Genomic DNA, 22,826 nt, shown 5'->3' with positions numbered 1-22,826 from the left:
ACTTTTCAATCATACCTCATTATATTTTTATTCCTATTTTACCCTATTACTAACAAATGAAGCATACCATTCTGTAAGAGAAAAATGTGATGCTAGAGGAGCAACAACGAGACGCCGCCACCGGAGGAAGGAGACGACGGTCGCCATCCATTGCCCCGTTCACGACTTCCGTTTATGCTCCGACGACCACCTTTCAGTGTGGATTTGGATGATTTCATATAAGATCTGAAAAGATTACTTATTTTAAGACTTGTGCTAAATTAGGGGTTTTTGAGGTTGAAAACGGCGGCAATGATTGTCTTCCTCGTCAGGTGTTTCTTATGGTTCACATTTTCTGTCTTATCTTGCTCGATTTTTCTTTGCTTTTCAGTTATTTCTAATTTCTTATTATAATGAGTTTATATTATGCTGTTCTTGGTAGAGTTATGGTTTTCTTAAAGAGTTTGTACCTGTCACTTGCATTGAGCTTATATATTTATGGATGAATCTTCTTATTTAGTCCCTAATTTTATTTTCTCACAATTTTCATCAATTTATATCCAATTTTCTCCTTCATGGTCTTACTTGGAAATTTGATTTCCAACCTTTTAGAATGAATCACATATATAGGAAGGTGAAATGACACTGATTTAGGACAAATATGTTGCTACTGGATTTTGGCAGCAAATAGAGTTGACCAGAGAACGATTCTGTTGGTAAAAACCTAACTATTTCACAAGAGTATGAAAATGCTCCAAACAGTGATTAGTACTTGAAAGTAAGTGCTTATTCTAGTTCACATTAAGTTGTTTTTTTTTCTACGTTACTCTTAATCAAAAATCAATAATCTACACATATTAAATCCAAAAATCATCCTTTTTTTCCGTCTTCTGATTAGTACGGTTGAGTTTTTTTATTAGTTTATCATGTGTTTAAATAACCATCAATCAACTAATTATCAACTTTACATTGTATATATATTTTTATATCGGTATTATCCAATGTATGGATTATGATAATTTGAAATGGTGATATACGTCTAAAAAAATAACATATTTGGATTATGATAATTTGAACACTATGTTTATTTTAAACATCTGATAGCATTGTGTCCTTATTAGATTACAATTATGTGTTAAAAAGGGTCGCTGATTATTTTTATTTTACTGTTAATGCACTTTAAATTTGGCGCAAGTTTCTTTATTCTATATATGTATGCTTTAACGTTTTTTGGTGTTATGTTTTACTTCAAATAGAATGATGACTCTTTCAAGACAATTATTGATGCAATTACATGTTCCATAAGTTTCTTTATTCTATATATGTATGCTTTAACGTTTTTTGGTGTTATGTTTTGCTTCAAATAGAATGATGACTCTTTCAAGACAATTATTGATGCAATTACATGTTCCATTCGCGTCTTTCCTTTGATACATTATGGACGCAATCAATAATAATACTAAAAATGTTGATATTGCGCCTACGGAAAGCGACTGCTCTGTCGTTAAGGTAAAACTTAAATTCTTTTCCAAACCATGGGATCTAAGTGGTTTAGTAGAGGTGCCATTGGAGGTGGCATCTGATAGTGCTGCTAGTGATTGTTTAAATAAACTAGAAAGAGATATGTAGCTGCATAGTTGTGGCTTTAGATAAGGAGTAAATAACAGAGCCGGCAATTGTTAGAGAAGGAAATGAATTGGCGATCATATACCTCCCATAAAAAGCGTTTAATGTTGGATAAAAGTTTCTAAAACGCGATGTCAACACAAAGTCAACTTTATGTAAACTTCATGTCAACATAGAATATCAAAATTGAAATTTTTTGTTAATTTGTGTTGTGGATTGTGATTCATTGTCAAGTTAAGTGGGTGTTTGTTTGATTATTATGGTTTTGAATTATGAATCTACTGGATTTAAAGTTTTGATCTTATTCTATACATCACGTGTTTAAGTAAACCATAAATCAACTATTTGTCAAATTAAATTTTTAAATATATATTTATTAATTTATCATGTGTTTTTATTATCATGAATCAACTCTTTGTCAGTTTTATATTTTATATATACATTTACTAATTATCTAATTTTTAAATAACCATAAACTCATTACCATTATTAGTTTATCATGTGTTTATATAACCACAAATTAGCTCGTTATCAACCTTAAATTTTAAATATACATTTATATCATGTGTTTATATAACTTTACATCAACTCATTGTCAATTGTTAATTTTAAATATATATTTATTAGGGTTCCTTCAATGTATGCAACAAATTATAAAGGTAGTCTCTTATTGACATTAGCTATTAGAATCAATTTTTGTGCACCATATGAAAATGAAATAAGGTAAGTTCATCTAATAAAATTATATACATTTAACGCTATTTTATGTTGCACAAAAACTTCTCGAACCTTAAATTTTAAAATTTTGTTCTAAACCAAAACTCTTTATTTATAACTTAGGCTAATTTATAAATTAGATTCTTATATATTAAAATCAACCGAAGATCAACCTAACACCAACTTGTTAGATTTATAAATAATATAAGAAATTTTAAAAATTTATACAATAGATACTAGAAAGTATAAAAAAAAAATAATTAATTACAAATTAAACTAACAATAGAATGTTATCAATTTTAGTTTACATCAGGTTGATTTTTAGCTTTCATCAACTATACTTCAATTTTATTTTATTTTGTTTAAACATATTAAAAAGAATGTTTTCTATAATATGTCAAATAGATAATCAAATATAAAAAATATGCACCATAAATTTTAAAATTACTTTATTTTGGGGATTGTTTACATCAAGTTGATTTCAAATTCATATATGCCGCGTAGTTCTAGGCAAAGCAAAATGTATTACTGACATTCAATTTTCCAGTGAATATCAATTCTGCTTAAATGAATTTAGACTTAGGCTAATTTACAAATAAGAGTCTGACATTTTAAAATAAACCAAAGATCAACCCAACATCAACGTGTTAGACCTATAAATAAAATAAAAAATTTTAATAATTCATACAACAAATACTAGAAAGTGTCAAAAAATATAATTAATTACTAATTAAACTAACAATAGAATGTTATCAATTTTAATTTACATCAGGTTGATTTTTTTAGCTTACATCAACTATACTTCAATTCTTTTTTTTTTGTTTAAACATATTAAAAAAGATGCTTTCTATAATATGTTAAATACATAATCAAATATAAAAAGCATAAAAAAATACGCACCATAAATTTTAAAATTATTTTATTTTGGGATAGTTTACATCAAGTTGATTTCAAATTCATATTTGTCACGTAGTTTTAGGCAAAATAAAATGTATTACTGACATTCTAAGTGAATATCAATTCTGCTTAAATAAATTTAGATTTAGGCTAATTTACAAATAAGAGTCTGACATCTTAGAATCAACCTAACATTAGCTTGTTAGACTTGTCTTTGGATATTCCTTTCACCTTGTGCACTGCATAATCTTCATAAGATTTCGCCTTTAGAATAAAAATTAAAACAATAAAAGCAATTTTGATTTCTATATGTAACCTAACATTGGATATGAAGATCAAATCAGGTCTGGCATTTTAAGCAGCACAAAATGGATAAAACACAGTACAAATTACAGACCTTAAAAGATTGATAAGATGAAATTTAAAGTAATTTTTTTTAGCTGTTTACTACTTTTCCTCTCAACACAATGAAAATACATGAATAAGTCCATCTTAATACTACAGTTTAAACATTTATATATTAGAATACAAAAATTCAAGTGAACAAAAATTTAATTAGAAATATTCTAATACAAATTTAATATATAGCATACCTTTAATCTAGATAGCTATTACAGCTAATATAAACAGATAATTTAATGTAAACAACATTATAAACTTCTTAATCATTACTCAAGAAAAACCTAAAAGCTTAACATGCGGATCCATAAATAAAATAAAATATCTACCGAGTTTGTTCATGTATAACTATAAGAGCAATTAAAAAACAAGAGTTAAATTAAGACCAACCATAACTATCATCACGAGCGACACCGTTTAATTTTTCCAGATTTGGAAGAAAGAAAAGATCTGAAGCAACGATTTAACAACGGCGTCGACTGAAGTAGCATCATCAATGGCTAACGTTGGAAAGTTAACGGCGGCGGCGGACCTGGAAGCGTCGTCGTCAACTATGGCAGCAAGGATGACAACGGCTGGCTCCTTTAATTTCTTATTCTCTGGTGAGTTGGAGAAGAAGGGGGTATAATTGTCCTAATTTAATAATAAATCAGCTTATTTAGATTTTGAGGTATTTCTGAAAATTTCAATTTTTTTTGGAGAGATTTCTGCATATTTTTAATATGTGAGGTATGGATGAAAATTAGTTGTCTTTTTGGGAGATTTGTGCCCAAAATAATTGAGCTGGCTGAGATTGAAAATCTATAAAATTGCCCGTTTACAACGTTTCTGAAACTAAAATTCATAGAGAAATTGCCCATAACATTATTACAAACGTTATAATAATTTAAAACTATAGCTCCCCCACTCTATCCGGAAGAAGACAATCATCTCAACTTTTAAATTTGACAAAAACAATAAAGTGATAAAATGGACAGTCACAGATGGGTCCATCCATTATTGAAATGGAGAGCACATTCATATATACACATCACATATCTACAGATCACATGTGCAAGTAAAAATAATCTTGCTCTAGTAGCGGATCCATAAATTTTTCAATATACTGAAAGTCCGTAAGGCGGACAAAATTGATAAAATATAAATTTTAAGTTGGACATACTGTAAATTTTAAAGTGACAATTAATAGCAAACTCTTTCTAGGTCCGCCTTTTGGTTTTGATATATTTTTGTTTTCTCATTGATTTTTTGTGGTTGCAGAGTACCAAGAAAGAGATGGAGAACAATTGTGAGATCAAGAATGATATTACCGAGGTATAAATTCTAGTCAATTATTTTCAAATTTAATTTGACTTTTAAATAATTTATAGTTACAGTGAGTTCATTTATGCAGTTAATAGGAAATACTCCATTGGTTTATCTGAATAAGATTGTGGATGGTTGTGTAGCCCGCATTGCTGCCAAGCTTGAAATGTTTTCTCCTACTGCCAGTGTCAAAGACAGGTATAAATTTCCATCTATTTTTTTAGTTTTGGAAATTAAGAAATTTTTGTTTTGTGAGAGTGATGATGGTGATTGAATTTCAATTTTGTTTCTGTAGAATTGCGAAAAGTATGATTCAAGATGCGGAAGATAAGGGCTTGATTATGCCGGGCAAGGTTAGTCATGATCCTCAATTATATTAAAATCTTGAAATAACTTCTCTTAGACATTGATGTACACGTATATTGCATGGAAACTTATCGAGTACTGTATTTCAGGTTTCGTTTTCATTTTCGGAAATATACTTCCGAAACTATATGTTTATAATCTATTCAAATTAAAAATGTAATTTTCATTTTGCCGTTTTTTCTTTCTGTAGCATGTAAAATATATGTACAATTTATGAAAAGTTCAGTTTAGTTTAGTTTGACATTATAAAACAATTAACTTTTTGGTTCGGCTCGCTTTTGGAAACAAAAATTTTCAGCTCATAAATCAAACAGAGTGGTTCAGTTCGGCTTGAAATATTTAAAATCCTTATGAATTCAGTTCCATCATGTTTGAACCAAATGTGCGCCCCTATTCGCCCCAGGTTTTAAGTTCTAGGTCTTTCCCTCTCCTGTACAACCTAAGATTAAAAAAAATTGCATTTGTGTATATTCAATGGAGAAATAAAAATGGACACATGATAGTATACAATGTGTATGCAAAAGTAAAGACTAAAGACTAATAGTTTTTCCTTTTTATTTCAAACATTCTGGCTGAAGACTGTCCTTGTTGCACCCTCAAGCGGGAACACTGCCATTGGTTTAGCAGCAATTGCTGCGCTCAAGGGCTACAGACTTATAATTGCAATGCCAGCTTCAATGAGTCTCGAGAGAAAAACCGTGCTGCGAGCTCTCGGAGCTGAGGTTTGCCTTTCTGATCCAGTCAGCTCCTTTCCAGGGGCACTTGAGAAGGCAGATGAAATACTAAGGAGAACTCCTAATTCTTTTATGATTCAGCAATTTGATAATCCTGCAAATCCGCTGGTACGATACTTATTACTGTTCTTTGCGTCCATCTATATATGTTAGTTTGGTGGAGTAGTAGAGGGAATTGTAGATCAGTTGTTGCTATTCTGTAGATTCATTATGAAACCACCGGCCCGGAAATATGGAGAGACACAGAAGGAAAAGTTGATATCTTGGTTTCAGGAATTGGAACTGGTGGTACTGCCACCGGGGCTGGGAGATACCTCAAGGAGAAAAACAAAGAGATCAAGGTATATATGTCATCAGATATTTAAGGGTTCTATGCAAATAAAATAGTGTCTTGTAATTTTAATAAGAACTTTTCTGTATGCACAGGTGTATGGTATAGAACCAGCTGAAAGTGCAATCCTGAATGGTGGACCACATGGTGAGCAATTTAATTAATATTCCTTTAATAAGCTTCTCTTTTTCTTGAAGGTCTAGGCATATATATGTATTTTCCTGTGTGTCACAGGCGCACATATGATCCCAGGACTTGGAGCTGGAATCGTCCCTAATGTTTTAGATGTTGAGTTGCTTGATGAAGTTCTTATTGTAAGTCTAATATAATGAAATTATCAGGAATATAAATAGTTCTTGGAAATGTCATTTGATTTGATTACTTTTAAAACTGTTTCAGATACCAACTGAAGAAGCCATTGAAACTGCTAGACTACTTGCCTTGAAAGAAGGGTTGCTGGTATGAAATTAAGCTTAATTTTAAATCGAACTAGTCGGTTAGGTCAATTGTTTGTTTGATTCGGCTTGGTCTTTTACGTATGTTAAAAACTAAACCAAATTAAAAAATCAATTTTTTATAATATCAAACCAAACCAACTTTATCAGTTCCGTTATTTGGTTTGGTTTGGTTTTTGCACACCCCTGCTCAAAATGCAATCAGTTTAAATTTCCTATTCTAGTGAGTCCTGTAAATCTGTTTGTATATGCATAGGCTGGGATATCTTCAGGAGCAGCAGCAGCTGCTTCAATTAGATTGGCAAAGAGGCCTGAAAATGCAGGGAAACTCATTGTTGTAAGTTTCTTCTATTTGAATTGCGGAGTCCTGGTTCTTATATATTTATATGTCCGACCAATCAAAATTTTAAAAAAATCACTTTTTCTTAAAATGCATGATCTTTTTTTAGTTAGTTGAATTCAATAAATTATAAATCCGGTCTTAAAGAGAATTTTCAGAAGGCAGAATTTCTCAAGTAGTGACTGTTTTGGTTGGCAGGCTATATTCCCAAGTTGCGGAGAGCGTTACTTATCTACCAGGCTTTTTGATTCAATTAGGCATGAAGTGGAAAACATGACTTATGAATAACAATCCAATATGAACTTTCAACTTATTGTTTGAATTGCCTCTGTAACTTGTGATAATCTTGTTGTTAAACATTGTATTCGATTTTAAAACATAATAAAATATAGTAGGTCATAGAATGTTACTTACGGCTAAAAATGAAACCGTTAGGTGATAAATTGGAAGCTTCAAAAATTGAAATTGGTTTTAACTCCGGTGATCGGAAAACGCTGGTTGTGTTGACTGGCTGTCTACAGTGCCATGTGGAATTCCATCTGATCTGGCATGTGCTTAGTAAGCTGGGACATGTGACTACTGTTGATTGCTATATGTTCACATGTCAATAGCAGATTCATTTTCCACGCGGATGTCCAAATGTAGGTTCTTGCTAAACCGGCATATCATTTGTGCCGCGTGGCAGGTCTTCGTGGCCACGTTTGTTTGATTTGACTTTGTTAGACTAGACAAAGAAATCTAGCATAAAGAGAAAAAATTCTTAAGGAATCTAGTCCACTACTTAGGATTATCAACTACTCATATTAATGATAAACCTCATGACATAAACATATTAAATAATCCAATCATTAAACTCATCAATCAAAAAATTATTTTTAAAATGAGACTAGACAAGGAAACAGCCAGCCAGAAGAGACCACAAAAGAAAGAAATTTTAAACAAAGAAACAAAAAGGAATATGAGGGACCATTTTAAATTTGATCAAATGATATATTAATTTCAAGGCAGCAAGCAACAACTAATTAAGTGAAGAAAAGCATTAATCTTACATATCAAAAAGATTATTGAACACATCAATCTTTTTGTCAGCAGGTAATATCTGCAAAATATATAACTGATCTTTGGTGGGTGCTATTTGAAACTGTCAAATATATGTTAGTTCTTCTGTTTTTTTGTTCTTGATTATGAAAATTTGCTTGTGTATTTGACTTCTTTGTTGTTCTTCTTTTGAAAATTAGTTGCTGATGCACAGTGGCGGAACCAGGACACTAATTTAGGAGGGTCGAAATTTTACGTTCGGCTATTTAAAAAAAATAAACTGCTGTAAAACAATTTAAATGTGTTAATTTTCAGTTGTAGGGGCAGTTTTAACCGCCCCTACAGAGGAAAAACCGCCCCTAATACATGTAGAGGCGGTTATAACTGTCCCTACGGAAAAATCCGAAAATCTATTTTTTTTAATTTTTTTCCGGCGAGGAGGGTCTGCCGACCCTCTTCGACCCTCCCTAGTTCCGCCCCTGCTGATGCAACATACTTCTTGATTTTCTTTTCTAATAAAGTCAACTGTCAAATATGATAAGTGGGAATCAGAAGCTCTCAAGTTGATTGAACATGATAAATCATCTTTTGTTCATTCAATCTACACTATATTCCGTATAAAGTAAATGGTGTAGATTAACTTAACTTAATTTAACTTTAGTTTAGATCATTTCAATCTATATCATTCATTTTGTAAGGAATTAATGGTGTAAATTGATTGTTGATCTATCACGTTCAATCAACTTGAGACGATTCTAATATGTTAAGTTGAGTTTAGTAGTAGTACTATTTGTAGCATTGCAGTTCTACCTTTTTCTGCAAACTAATTTTGTGCATAACTTTAATTTAAGGGTTAATTCTATAAACCATGTGAGGTAAGGTCGAAATTACTGGTTTTTCTTTTAAATTTTAGGCTTAATTCCTTAAAAAAAACCATCTCGCATTTTTTTTCTGTTTATACCCTGACCTTGTAAAAACACCATTTGTACCCAATTTTGAGTTTTTATGTTTCATTTCTACCCAAAAGTATTAAATTGTACTCTTTTCATTTGAAAAAGAGTTTAAAACAATCCTTCATTTTTAACTTATATACTAATTAGATATTAATGTTATTAATAGTATAAAAATACATCTTCTTCAAAAAATTTAAAATAATAATAATTTTTTTTAATTTTTTTCAAAGGTATTTCCGATTTTTTTTTTAATTTTTTTAATTTTTTAAAAAATATTTCCGAAAATAATAATAAATAATAATAATTTTTTATTATTTTATAAAATTAAAAAAATTAATTAATTATTTGGATGTATTTAATTATTTTTTAAGTTTAAGGATTTATTTGTATTTTTTAAAATAGAAAAAAGTATGTTTTAAACTCTTTTACAAATGAAAAGAGTACAATTTAATACTTTTGGGTTGGGATGAAACATAAAAACTTAAAATTGGATATAAATGATGTTTTTATAAGGTCAGAGTATAAACGAAGAAAAAGTGCAAGGTGGGGTTTTTTTTAAGGAATTGAGCCTAAATTTTAATGAATCACAGTTTTTGCACTAACTTTTGAAAATTAGATAACTGAAACCACTTGTAAGGTGTTTCTGTTAGTGATCTTTAATAATTAAGAAAAGAACAAAAGATCAATTCACCCCTCAACTTGGCACGAAATATCAAATGATCATTTCTACCGTTTTTGGATCAAACAAACCCGCAACTATGTCAAAGTGCATCAAATCAGCCCCTCCCCACTCTCACCCCAGCAAGTGTGTTACACTCTCTATATAAAAAATGAAAAGAATATAAAAAAGCCCTTAATATTTTATTCATATTTTAAATTAATCCTTAATATTTTCTAAATTCAAATATATCTTTATAATTTTAAATTTTTAATAACTTTTTTTTATTTTTTTATAAAATTTTAGGGACCTTTTTCTCTATTTCTCCTTCTTCTTCCTTCTTCCTTCCTCCTTCCTCTCTTCATCTTCATTTATCTCCTTCCACCGGTTTCCTCCCATCGCTGGAGCTCCCCCCTCCGTCGTCTGAGTGACGAGAACAACGAGTTGTTCTCTTCGTGAGAACAGATCTGTTCTCGCTGAGAACAGCTCGTTCTCAGTGAGAACGTTTTGTTCTCTCGCCGAGAATGATTTGTTCTCAGTGAAAACGATCTGCACTGAGAACAGGATGGCAGAGGCATTTTTCGGCGGAGGAGACGTTTTCCAGCGAATGTTTCAGTTGTATTAGGTGTAGGTAATTAGTTAGAATAATTAGGTTTAATTAGTGTTAATTGTGTTTAATTAGTGTTTAATTGTGTTTAATTAGTATTAATTTTAAAATTTAGCAATCTCACTCTCTTTTTAGGATGGTTTTGTGTCAGAGGGGCTGATTTGAGCGAAAAACGCAAGTTGCGGGTCTGTTTGATCCAAAAACGGTAGAAATGACTTATTTGATATTTCGTGCCAAGTTGAGGGGGTGAATTGATCCTCTGTTCATTAAGAAAAACACTAATTTCGATCTAAACTCAGAAAGTGATGGTAATTGATCCTAACTTTAATCATTTAATTGGGGTAATTGATCCTGAACATCACTGAACTTTTGAGTTTTTTCATTTCAGTCACTAAACTATTTTTCTTTTCATTTTGATCACTGAACTTTCATTTTTTTTCATTTTGGTATTTTCTAGCAAAAAATGCTTAGGTGGCAGCCGGAATTAATTTTTTTTAACCTGAAAATTTGCCATTTATGCATTATTTGATCTAAAAATTTATTTTCAAAGTGAAATTATGTATGTATGATAAAGTTTTAAAGTAAAACTTGTAAAATCCGGTTGTCACATGTCAAATTCCGGCTGCCACCTAAGCATTTTTGGCCTGAAATACCAAAATGAAAAAAAATGAAAGTTCGGTGATCAAAATGAAAAAAAAAAGTTTAGTGATTGAAATGAGAAAATTCGAAAATTTAATGATGGTCAGAATCAATTACCCCATTTAATTGCTTTAATGAGTGGACTGATTTTTTGCCAATTGTTTCCATCTATCTCCTTTTAATTAGTATCACTTGTTTATCTTGTTGCAGAACAACTAGAATTATTCATGGAGGACAATTTTAAGATCAAAAAAAGATATCACTCAAGTACATTATTCCTGTCCTTATTTATGTTTTCCTGTTTTTAAACAAGGCTAATCACATCAAAAACTACCGACCTTTATTTTTTTTCAATAACACCACGACTTTGTAATTTTGTTAATAGCACCCTAATTTGTATTTTTACGTTTTAATAGCACCCTAAATTTAAAAAAATAGATAATTTAATTATTATAAAAATTAAATTTTATAAAACAAAAATATACAAGGACCATTTTATATCTTTTTCTACTTGGCTAAATTCAAAAAGATCTCTTAACTTAAAATACATTCAAACATACCCTCTTTTCCATTAATTTTTTTACACAAAATTAATAAAATTAATAAAATTAAAATCCGACACCGTCGCCGCTCACCCGCTACGGAATACGGACAGCTCGTCTTTCCCCCTGGAAGACCAGCAGATCTGCCGGTCTTCCATTGATTTTAGAAAGAAAACATAAAAAATGGAATAATATGGAATTAAGGTCAGTGGCAACAACCACAAAATCTGCCATAGCAGTCTCTGCTGCTCTGCCACTTGCCTTCGCTCTCTCTTCTTCTAATCCAAATCCCAAATCCAAAACCCTTTCCTTCCATTCAATTTCCAATTCATCACTCTCTTCTTCCTTTCACCTGGTCAAGAACTTGATTCAGCCGCCTTCTGCTGCCAAACTTGAAATGACGGAACCTCTCCGTGTTAAAGACAGGCATGTTCTTACCATCTATTATTATATTTTCTTTCTCTCAATCAACAAGTTTACATCTATGTAGCACGCAACACTTGGACATAAACATGACGAAACAATATTATTTTAAGGTTTTCTATGTTAAAAATGGAATTTAATGTCGGAAACAGCAAGTTTCTGACCCGTTTCCGAAACAGGTAAACTTAATCGAATGAAGTGTTTGTGCTATGTTATATCGTAGATAATTAAAGTAATGATACAAAAAATCAAAAGGCTTGCCGATTTTATTGATTCTAACTAGACTTTTTAATTGTGTCAACTATAGTATGATTTGAAGGATTTTATTTCTATTATGGCAATGTAGCCAAGTCCACTCAGTTGAATCAATTGGTTTTGTTCACTTAGCAGCCATTAAATGTTATTTTTTCATGTTTGTTGTAGTTCTGCTTAGAAAATTGACAAATACAGATAAGAAGATAATACTGAAGTGAAGGCAGACCATATGTTTTTTTTTTTGGTCCTGCACTGTGACTTTTTTCTAGATTGACTTCCTGCACAAGAAATATGGGCAGTAAATTATGTTAAAAAGGCACAATCTTCAAGTTAAAAAAGAAAAAATATAAAATTTTCAGCAAGCTGAGCACTATCAACATTGAAGGGAAGATTACCCACAAACAACGAAGAATCTACGGCCACCACCTCCGTCACTAGAAGCATCCTCTTCTTGTCCTAATTCAGATGAAACAGCTACGTTCTGAACAGTGAAGATGGAATGTTTGAAGTGGGTTTGGCATGGAGCTTGCAGATTCATTGTCCACGTGGATGTCCAAATGTAGGCTCTTGCTAACCTGGCATATCATCTGTGCCGCGTGGCAGATTTTGGTGGCCACGTTTCTTTGATTTGGCTTTGTTAGAAAGCCGCCAGCCATAAGAGACAAAAAATGGAAATTTATAACAAATTAACAAAATGGATATGGGGGACCATTTCAAATTATCTTATCTTAGCCTTAATTATAAGGCAGCAAGCAACAACAACTGATCAAGTGAAGAACAGCATTAATCTTGGCAGCAGGTAATATCTGCAAAACATTGAACTGCTTCTACTGATTTTTGGTGGGCACTATGTAAATATTGTGTTTTTTTTGTTCTTGATTATGAAAATTTACTTGGATATTTGATTTCTTTGTTGTTCTTATTTTGACAAATTAGTTGCTGATGCTGTCATTTTGGTATGAAACTTTTTGATTTTCTTTTGTAATCAAGTCAACTGTCAATTATGATAGTATGTAGCTCTTGGTTTGAATAATATGCTAAGCTGGAATTATAATCCTCTTAAGTTGATTGAACATGATAAATCATGTACGGAATGAATGATGTAGATTAATTTAACTTAATTTAGATCATTTCAATCTATACCATTCATTTCGTAAGGAATGGTGTAGATTGGTTGAACACTATCTATCATGGTCAATCAATTTGAGATTAAGTTGAGTTTAGTAGTAGTACTATTTGTAGCATTGCAGTCCTACCTTTTTCTGCAAACTAATTTATGTGCATAACTTTAAGGTTAATTACGATAAACCCTCTAAGGTAGGTCGAAGTTATTGGTTTTTCTTTAAATTTTTTAAAAATCACAGTTTTTTCTCTAACTTTTAGGAATTCGATAACTGAAATCCTTGTAAAGGATATTTCGGTTTAAGAAAACTAAATGTTAGTTAGGTGGAAATAGTGATTTTTCTTTTCCAAATTGGAAAAACAGTAATTTCGATTTAAACTCAAGTGGTGATGGGTAATTAATCCTGCCAGTGTGGGTCTAGTCTGGCGTCTCCAAGTACATCAAGAGGTCATGAGTTCGAATTTGTCTCCGTAACTAACAACTAACAAATTGAGACTTTAAGAGTCGTACTCTATCTTTGGCAAAAAAAATAAAAAATAAACTAATCCTAATGGACTGATTTTTTGCTCAATTGTTTCCTTCTAATCCCTTATGATTTGCATATAAATCTCCTTTGTTTTCTTTTAATTAGTTGCACTTGTTTATCTTGTTGCAGAGCAGCTAGAATTATTCATGGAGGACAATTATGAGATCAAAAAAGATATTACTGAAGTACATTATCCCTGTCCTTATTCCTGTTCCCTGGTTTTAATTTTTAAACAACACTATATCTACTTAACCTTTTCCATTTGTACTAATACAGTTAATAGGTAATACCCCCATGGTATATCTCAGTAATATTGTGGATGGTTGCGTAGCCCGAATTGCTGCCAAGCTTGAAATGACGGAACCTCTCCGTAGTGTTAAGGACAGGCATGTTCTTACCATCTATTATTATATTTTCTTTCTCTCAATTGACAAGTTTACATCTATGTAGCACAGAACACTTGGACATAAACATGACGAAACGGTGTTATTTTGAGGTTTTCTATGTTAACAATGAAATTTAATGTCCGAAACAACAAGTTTCTGACCCGTTTCTGAAACAGGTAATCTTAATCGAATGGAAGTGTTTGTGCTACGTTATATCTTCGATCATTAAAGTAATGATACAAAAAATCCAAAAGTTTTCCGGAACGGTTTTATTAATTCTAACTAGACTTTTTAATTCAGTCAACTATTGTCTGATTTGAAGGATTTTATTATATTATGGCAATGTAGCCAAGTCCACTCATTTGAATCAATTGGTTGTTTTCACTTGGCAGCCATTAAATGCTATTTTTTTTATGTTTGCCTTTTTTCTTATTTAGTTGTGTAAATTTGGTTACAATAGACGACCATTTAATGACAGTCGCATGAGAAAAATCAAAATCATTTTTTCATTTGATTTAATTTGGTGGAATTGGCTATAACTGAAACAAAATTCTTCAAATCGTATTATAAAGTTAAATTTTTTGGATAGTTTTGATTGAAAAAAGAGCAACAAATAATTAGATTTTCTGATACAGAATTGCACACAGCATGATCAAAGATGCAGAAGATAAAGGCTTGATTACTCCAGGAAAGGTTGGTCAATTTGCATTTTTTTCTTCGGTAAAAAAAGATTAATTACTTATTAAACTAAGTAATAATTAAGCTCCTCTTTATTTGGCTAAAGACCATCCTAATTGAACCAACTGGTGGTAACACTGGCATTGGATTGGCAGCAATTGCTGCAGCCAAAGGTTATAAACTTATAATCACCCTGCCTAATTCATCGAGTCTCGAGAAGAGAATTGTGCTACGTGCTCTCGGAGCTGAAGTTCACCTCAGTGATCCAGCCAAGGGCTTTTCCGGAATTTTAGATAAGAGTGATGAGATATTAAGTAAAACACCGAATGGGTATGTGCTTGGGCAATTTGACAATCCTGCCAATCCCAAGGTAAGCTTTTTGTAAGTCTAATGAAATATAGATTGCAGGTTGAAATGCGATCAAAAGATTTATGATTTACGTTGTTACTTCTGTGTAGATTCATTATGAAACAACTGGTCCGGAAATTTGGAGAGACTCCGATGGTAAAGTTGATGTCCTGGTCGGAACTGGTGGAACCGTGACTGGAGCTGGAAGATTTCTCAAGGAGAAAAAATCAGAGATGAAGGTTTGCGTTGTTGATTTTTGTCATTTGTCAATGTTTCAATGCACTGCAGAGGGGTTAAAGTTTCCTGATGTTACAGAACTACAGGTCTTTTACAGAGTAATTATTATCATTTTATTTGTTATGTTTTGGTAACTGAATATTTATTTTTAATCAACGGAAGGTTACTGTAAAACTTACTTATGTGGCAATGAAAATGTTGGATAACCATGCAAATCTTCATTGTTAAATGAGCAAATTTTGAATTGAATTGTTATTGTAACCTTCTGTTGATGTAAAAATGAAAGTTGAGTTGCGAAAATATAACAAATGAACGATGGTGACCTGTAAAACGGCTATTGTTCAGCTATCGCAATTTTTTTAAACCTCATTGCAGAGCCCGAGAAAGAGAAAATCATAATAAGTAGTCCTCTTTATTTCGCTTCCCATAGGTATATGGTGTAGAGCCTGCTGAGAATTCTATCTTGAATGGAGGGAAACTCGGTGAGGAACGGCTTTGAAATAATTTAATTCTTTATTACTCTGAAAATAAACTCTAATCTAAATGCAGATTATGTTTTCTTTTTGTTTTATTTTAAACTGTCGTTATTGAAAATCCTAATTCAAAAAATTTGTTGATGCACTTGTCAAAGGTCCGCATCTGATCCAGGGTATTGGTTCTGGATTCATCGCTAATGTTCTGGATGTTGACTTGCTGGATGGAGTCATCGAAGTAAGTCTAATCTTTTACTAATATATATGTTGCACGAAAACTTCTCGACTTCTATGTTTCGGTGTTTTATCTTTGTTTCTGAGCGCACTTATGGAACTCCGGAACTCTACATTTATGACATACTATTGTGAACAAATATAGTTTCTTTATTTTCCTTTTTGATATTGTGCAAGAACTAAGCTGCTACTAATATCTTTGTTGCACAAAAAAAGTTCGACTTCTATATTGTGGCGTTTTGTTTTGTTTCTGATAACACTTTTTAAACTCCGAAACTCTACATTCATGACATACTATTGTGAACAAACATAGTTTTTTTATTTTCTTTTTCGATGCTGCAAAGGAACTAAGCTGCTACTAATATCTTTGTCACACAAAAACCTCTCAACCTCTATGTTTCGGCGTTTTGTTTTCGTTTCTAAAAGCACTTCCGAAACTTCGAAATTCTACATTCTTACATAATCTTGTGAAAAAAAACTTTTCTCCATTTCCTAAACTGGCGTTGTGCGTTTCTATTTTCATGATTGTGTAGAGTTTTATTTGATAAAGCTAATTTGGTGGTGCTGTTACATTTTAGGTATCAAGTGACGAAGCTATTGAAACCACTAAACTGCTTGCCCTAAAAGAAGGTTTACTGGTATGGAAGTGTTATCTTCGTCTTAAATGTTGTTACATTTCTCAACTTCTACTTATCGAGATTTCTTTTGCGCTATTATGCGAACTGTGTGATTTTTCAATTTTTTGCTCCTATATTCACAGGTCGGAATATCTTCTGGAGCCGCAGCAGCTGCTGCAATTAGTTTGGCAAAGAAACCGGAAAATGCAGGGAAACTAATTGTTGTAAGTTTCATTGATTCTTCCGATAGGTCCCTTCGGGGACATCCGATAAAATTGATTCTTCCAATTGGCTGGATTCGCCCTGTTTTTTCGTATTGTATCGGAAGCAGATGGATGTGCAGATTAACACATACATAACCCTGTTCTTTTCTGCAACTTCATCGATTATTTCCCAGCTTTGCTCGATGTGCAGGTGATATTCCCCAGTTTCGGAGAGCGTTACTTGTCTTCCAAGCTTTTTGACTCCATTAGAGAGGAGGTGGAAAACATGACTTATGATCAAGAAGGATAATTATTTGAAGTTTCAGCTTACTGGTTAAAAAAGCCACGATAATATTTTTCAAGCCACATATTCTTGTCCTAATTCAGATGAAACATCTACGTTCTGAACAGTGAAGATTGAAAATTTGAAGTGGGTTTGACAAGGAGCTTGCAAGAGTTTGAAACCAGCTCCCCACCAAAAATTTAGACGTTTTTTTAGTAATCTGTACAAAATTTACTTTGCTAATTATGTTACATGTGGTTGCATTGCATCCATCTATTTTATCACCGCACCATTTTCATTTATTTCCATTATTTTTAGAATAAATTACTATGACATCCCTCATATTTGACATAATTCACAGTTTAGTCCCTTTTATTTAAAAAATTGAACTATATAGCCCCTCATTTTTATTTTTTATCAACGATTTAATCCTTCCGTTCATTGTGGATGTTAGTCAACGAAGTCAACAAAACTATATGGTCCTCCACTTTTATTTTTCTCAACGATTTTACCCCACTTTTGTTCTTGTCAACGATTTTGTCCCTCAGTTTTGATAATTAATTTATTCATAAGTTTTTTGACTTCGTTGACTAACATTAAAAATAGACGGAAGCAAAAATGAAGGGCCACACAGTTTAGTTTTTAAACAGGAGAGATTAAAATGTGAATTATATCAAATGTGAGGGGTTTTATAGTAATTTGCTCTTATTTTTATCCCTAGCTAAACATTCAATTTAGAATCTAAATAGGGTTAAAGTGCAAATTAGATTATAAATTTTAGCATAATTTATAACTATAACATAAACATTGAAATTTGATAAAATTAGTTACCAACTTTCATATTTTGACAAATTAAAACATTCTAGCTATTTTTCAATAAAATATCATTACATGGACATCTTAATAATAATGTACATATAAATGATTCAAATATATAAAATTTTGAATATATTGTCAAACTATAAATTGTTTTTTTTTTTAAGTTAAAGGAGTAAAACGGTCATTTATTCTAATTAATTTGGCGTCTTTCCATACGTTGAGGGTATAATTGATTTTTGAAAAAAAATGGGATGGTGTTAAGTGCTTAGTGATTCTAAAACGGTCCATGTGGAATTCCATCTGATCTGGCATGTACTTAGTAAGCTGGGAAATGTGTTGACTGCTCACGTGTGTCAATAGCAGATTCATTTTCCACTTGGATGTCCAAATGCCAACTCTTGCTAACTTGGCATATCATCTGTGCCGCGTGGCAGATCATCGTGGCCACGTCTGTTTGATTTGGCTTTGTTAGAAAGCCGCCAGCCACAAGAGACAAAAAAATGGAAATTTATAACAAATTAAGAAAATGGAATATGAGGGGACCATTTCAAATTATCTTATCTTAGCCTTAATTATAAGGCAGCAGGCAACAACAAGTGATTAAGCGAAGAACAACCTTAATCTTGATTATTAAACAGTTGGCAGCAGGTATTATCTGCAAAACATTTTTGATAGGTACTATGTAAAAATGTCAAATATATATTTGTTCTTGTGTTATTTTTGTTCTTGATTATGAAATTTTACTTGGGTATTTGATTCTTTGTTCTGTCATTAATTGTTTGAAACTTTTTGATTTTCTTTAAAGTCAACTGCCAATTATGATAAGCATTTAGCTTCTGTTTTGAATATGTTGATGACACATATCTCCTTTAATTTCTTTCATTTCTATATCTTGTTGCAGAACAACTACAGATATACATGGAGGACAATTATGAGATCAAAAAAGATATTACTGAAGTAAATTATCCTGTCCTTGCTCCTGTTTCCCTGGTTTTAAACAACACTATATCTACTTAACCATTTTCCATTTGTACTGATGCAGTTAATAGGTAATACCCCCATGGTATATCTGAATAACGTTGTGGATGGTTGCGTAGCCCGAATTGCTGCCAAGCTCGAAATGATGGAACCTGTCCGTAGTGTAAAAGACAGGCATGTTTTTACCATCTACTTTTACATTTTATTTCTCTCAATTGACAAGTCTACGCACGGACACGGATACGAGAAACCAGTACACTTGATGCGGACATGAGGAAACAGTGTTATTTTAAAGTATCCTCTGTTAAAAATAAAGTTTTGTGTATACGTTAGATTTTTTGAGTCATTAGGCCTTAAATAAACAGTTATTATTTTATTTTTCTGAATCCAGAATTGCACACAACATGATCAAAGATGCAGAAGATAAAGGCTTGATTACTCCGGGGAACGTAAGTCACATTTTTCCTTCCAGTAAAAGAAAATTAATTACTTATTTTAAACTAAGTAATAATTAAGCTGCTCTTTATTTGGCTAAAGACCATCCTCATTGAACCTACAAGTGGTAACACTGGCATTGGATTGGCAGCAATTGCTGCAGCCAAAGGCTATAAACTTATAATAACCATGCCTGCTTCAATGAGTCTCGAGAGACGAATTGTGCTACGTGCTCTCGGAGCTGAAGTTCATCTCACTGATCCAGCCAAGGGCTTTAAAGGAGTTTTAGATAAAACTGATGAGGTACTAAGTAAAACCCCGAACGGGTATGTGCTTGGGCAATTTGAAAATGCTGCCAATCCCAAGGTAAACTTTTTGTAAGTCTAATGAAATGTCAGTTGCAGGTCGAAACGCGATCAAAAGATATATTCATGATTGCGTTGTTACTTCTGTGTAGATTCATTATGAAACAACGGGTCCGGAAATATGGAGAGACTCCGAAGGTAAAGTTGATGTCCTGGTTGCGGGGATTGGAACTGGTGGAACTGTGACTGGAGCTGGCGGGTTTCTCAAGGAGAAAAAATCAGACATGAAGGTTTGCATTGTTGATGTTGGTTAATGTTTCAATGCATTGTAGAGGGGTTGAAGTTTTATGCTGTTACTGAACTGTTGGTCTTTTACCGAACGATTATTGTTGTTTCATCAGTTATATTTTGATAGCTGAACTTTTATTTTTACATCAACAAAAGGTTATTGTAGTAATTTTGGCAAAAAAATTGCTTATGTGGCAACTGACCAGTTGGCTAACCACTCAAATTTCCAGCCACATAAACAAATTTTGACTTGAATTGCTATCATAACCTTCCGTTGATGTAAAAATGAAAGTTTAGTTACCAATATGTGTCAAATAAAATGACGATAATCGTTTTGTAAAGCTTCTATAGTTCAGTAACCGCAATGTTTTTGAACCTCATTGCAGAGTCTAAGAAAGAGAAAATCATAACAAGTAGTGTTCTTTATTTTGCTTATTCATAGGTATATGGTGTAGAGCCTACTGAAAATGCTATATTGAATGGAGGGAAACTTGGTGAGAAACAGCTTTGAAATAATTTAACTCTTTATTAGTGTGAAATTAAACTAGAAAAGTAATGCATATTTCTTTTTTCTTGTTTAATTTTAAACTGTGTCGTTATTGAAAATCCTAATTCAAAAAATTTGTTGCTGCACCTGTCAAAGGTCCGCATCTGATCCAGGGTATTGGTGCTGGTATCATCCCTAAAGTTCTGGATGTTGACTTGCTGGATGGAGTCCTCCAAGTAAGTCTATTTTTTTACTAATATCTGTGTTACACAGAAACTTCTCAACTTCTGTGTTTCGGCATTTTATTTTTCGTTTCTGAACACACTTCTGAAACTCCGGAACTCTACGTTTATGACATACTACTGTGAATAAATATAGTTTTTCTATTTTTCTTTTTGATGTTGCGCAAGAACTAAGCTGCTACTAATATCTTTGTTGCACAATAACTTCTCGACTTCTATGTTTTGGTGTTTTGTTTTTGTTTCTGAGAACGCTTCTTAAACTCCGAAACTCTACATTTATGACATACTATTGCGAACAAATATAGTTTTTCTACTTTCCTTTTCGATGTTGGACAGGAACTAAGCTGCTACTAATATCTTTGTTGCACAAATACTTCTCAACTTCTATGTTTCGGAGTTTACTTTTAAAACTCTGAAATTTCGCAGTTATTACATACTGATGTGAACAAATGTAGTTTTTCTAAGCTGCTAGTCATTTATTTGCTGCATAAAAACTTTTCAACTTCTATATTTCGGTGTTTTGTTTTCCTACTTTCGAAAAACACTTCCGGAACTTTGAAACTCTACATTTACGACAAATTCTTGTGAAAACATAACGTTTTTTCCATTTCCTATTTCGGCGTTATCTGTTTCAACATTTCTGTTTTCGTTCTGCATAATTGAAAATTCTGATGTGTGGAAATTTCTAATTAACAAAGTTATTTTGGCGGTGGCTACATTTTAGGTATCGAGTAATGAAGCTATTGAAACCACTAAGTTGCTTGCCCTAAAAGAAGGTTTACTGGTATGAAAGTGTTGTCTTCCTCTTATATTTGTTACATTTCTCGACTTCTACATATTGAGATTTCTTTTCTGCGCATTTCGCGAGCTGTATGATCTTTCAATTGTTTGCTAACTATATCCACAGGTTGGAATATCTTCTGGAGCCGCAGCAGCTGCTGCCATTAGCTTGGCAAAGAAGCCGGAAAATGCAGGCAAACTCATTGTTGTAAGTTCATTGATTCTTTCGATTGGCTGGAATTCGCCCGGTTGTTTCGTATTGCAAGCAGATGGTTTCATAATGTGCACATTCCCACATACATTACTCTATTTTTTTTCTCCAACTGCATCAATTTTCATCTCAGCTTTGCTCGACGCGCAGGTGGTATTCCCCAGTTTCGGAGAGCGTTACTTGTCTTCCAAGCTTTTCGATTCCATTAGAGAGGAGGTGGAGAACATGACTTATGATTGAGAACTAATAATAATTCTTTGAAGTTTCACCTTACTGGTTGTAACAGATATATAGTTTCTTTCTCTATATGAACTTTTTTTTTATGAATGAAATTTGTATTAAGAAGCCTCGAGAAAAGGCAAACCAACACTCGCAAGCAAAAAGCTGCAAACGAGAGAGGCTAAAACAAACAAAATCATCCAAGTAAAATACAATCCGAATTTCTAAACAACTCCAAGTTAGAATAAGCATAAGACGAATTATAATATTTATAATGGTTAGAAGCCATAGTGAATCCATTGAAAACGACGTCCTCCACCGAAGTGTTCTTCCTCTGACCCAATAACTATATGGACCTTATAGTTATTGGGTCATATCTTTCTTTATATTATAAAAAATAAAGAAACAAATAAACTGTATATGCTTTTATTTATTAAAAAATACGCACTTTTAACTATTTTTTTGTAATTTTTTTAAATGTATCAAAGGCATATCTTTGTAAAAAAAAAGTGAATAATAGCGTATTTTTATAAATAGTTGCCGAATTTTTATCTTTTTTTTTATAAAAAGCTCAAAAATAAATTGCTTATAACTTAATTAAGTGTATTTCAAATGATTTAAATGTGGCAAATGAGAGGGAAAATTGTGAAACCAATATGGTACATATCATACAATATTCATAAAAATGGA

The 22,826-nt window shown here is 32.2% G+C and overlaps 4 protein-coding genes across 8 annotated transcripts; all 4 read left to right on the top strand.

The window, feature by feature from the left end:
- The first annotated feature begins 3,915 nt into the window (after positions 1-3,915).
- LOC126673225 (cysteine synthase-like) lies at positions 3,916-7,562 on the top strand. The gene is made up of 11 exons (XM_050367293.2): positions 3,916-4,220; positions 4,879-4,932; positions 5,012-5,121; positions 5,219-5,276; positions 5,868-6,131; positions 6,227-6,364; positions 6,450-6,501; positions 6,589-6,668; positions 6,754-6,813; positions 7,066-7,146; positions 7,348-7,562. Exons 2-11 carry the CDS (start codon positions 4,894-4,896, stop codon positions 7,435-7,437), a joined length of 972 nt encoding a protein of 323 aa, XP_050223250.1. The 5' UTR covers positions 3,916-4,220; positions 4,879-4,893; the 3' UTR covers positions 7,438-7,562.
- A 3,895-nt stretch (positions 7,563-11,457) lies between these two features.
- On the top strand, positions 11,458-12,711 carry LOC130015317 (uncharacterized). The gene is made up of 2 exons (XM_056105155.1): positions 11,458-12,012; positions 12,624-12,711. The coding sequence occupies exons 1-2, from the start codon at positions 11,780-11,782 to the stop codon at positions 12,700-12,702; spliced, it is 312 nt and encodes a 103-aa protein (XP_055961130.1). The 5' UTR covers positions 11,458-11,779; the 3' UTR covers positions 12,703-12,711.
- Positions 11,987-17,656, top strand: LOC126673220 (cysteine synthase-like). 2 transcript variants are annotated; one of them, XM_050367280.2, is made up of 11 exons: positions 11,987-13,063; positions 14,043-14,098; positions 14,190-14,299; positions 14,935-14,992; positions 15,084-15,347; positions 15,436-15,564; positions 15,993-16,044; positions 16,194-16,273; positions 16,848-16,907; positions 17,030-17,110; positions 17,301-17,656. In XM_050367280.2, the coding sequence occupies exons 2-11, from the start codon at positions 14,060-14,062 to the stop codon at positions 17,397-17,399; spliced, it is 972 nt and encodes a 323-aa protein (XP_050223237.1). In that variant the 5' UTR covers positions 11,987-13,063; positions 14,043-14,059; the 3' UTR covers positions 17,400-17,656. The 2 variants fall into 2 exon arrangements, with proteins under 2 accessions (XP_050223237.1, XP_050223236.1); XM_050367279.2 differs by having other exon boundaries at positions 17,030-17,656.
- Positions 17,657-18,733: 1,077 nt separating this feature from the next.
- Positions 18,734-22,284, top strand: LOC126673221 (cysteine synthase-like). 4 transcript variants are annotated; one of them, XM_050367283.2, is made up of 11 exons: positions 18,734-18,839; positions 19,093-19,148; positions 19,234-19,343; positions 19,561-19,618; positions 19,707-19,970; positions 20,062-20,199; positions 20,640-20,691; positions 20,841-20,920; positions 21,651-21,710; positions 21,834-21,914; positions 22,068-22,284. In XM_050367283.2, exons 2-11 carry the CDS (start codon positions 19,110-19,112, stop codon positions 22,155-22,157), a joined length of 972 nt encoding a protein of 323 aa, XP_050223240.1. In that variant the 5' UTR covers positions 18,734-18,839; positions 19,093-19,109; the 3' UTR covers positions 22,158-22,284. The 4 variants fall into 4 exon arrangements, with proteins under 4 accessions (XP_050223240.1, XP_050223241.1, XP_050223243.1 ...); XM_050367284.2 differs by having other exon boundaries at positions 18,800-18,866; XM_050367282.2 differs by lacking the exon at positions 18,734-18,839 and adding an exon at positions 18,872-18,939.
- The last annotated feature ends 542 nt before the right edge of the window (positions 22,285-22,826 follow it).

This window comes from Mercurialis annua, linkage group LG3 (assembly GCF_937616625.2).
Source record: "Mercurialis annua linkage group LG3, ddMerAnnu1.2, whole genome shotgun sequence".
Lineage (NCBI taxonomy): Eukaryota > Viridiplantae > Streptophyta > Magnoliopsida > Malpighiales > Euphorbiaceae > Mercurialis > Mercurialis annua.
Note: the sequence above shows the minus strand (reverse complement) of the source record. Positions and strands in the feature narration are given on the sequence as shown.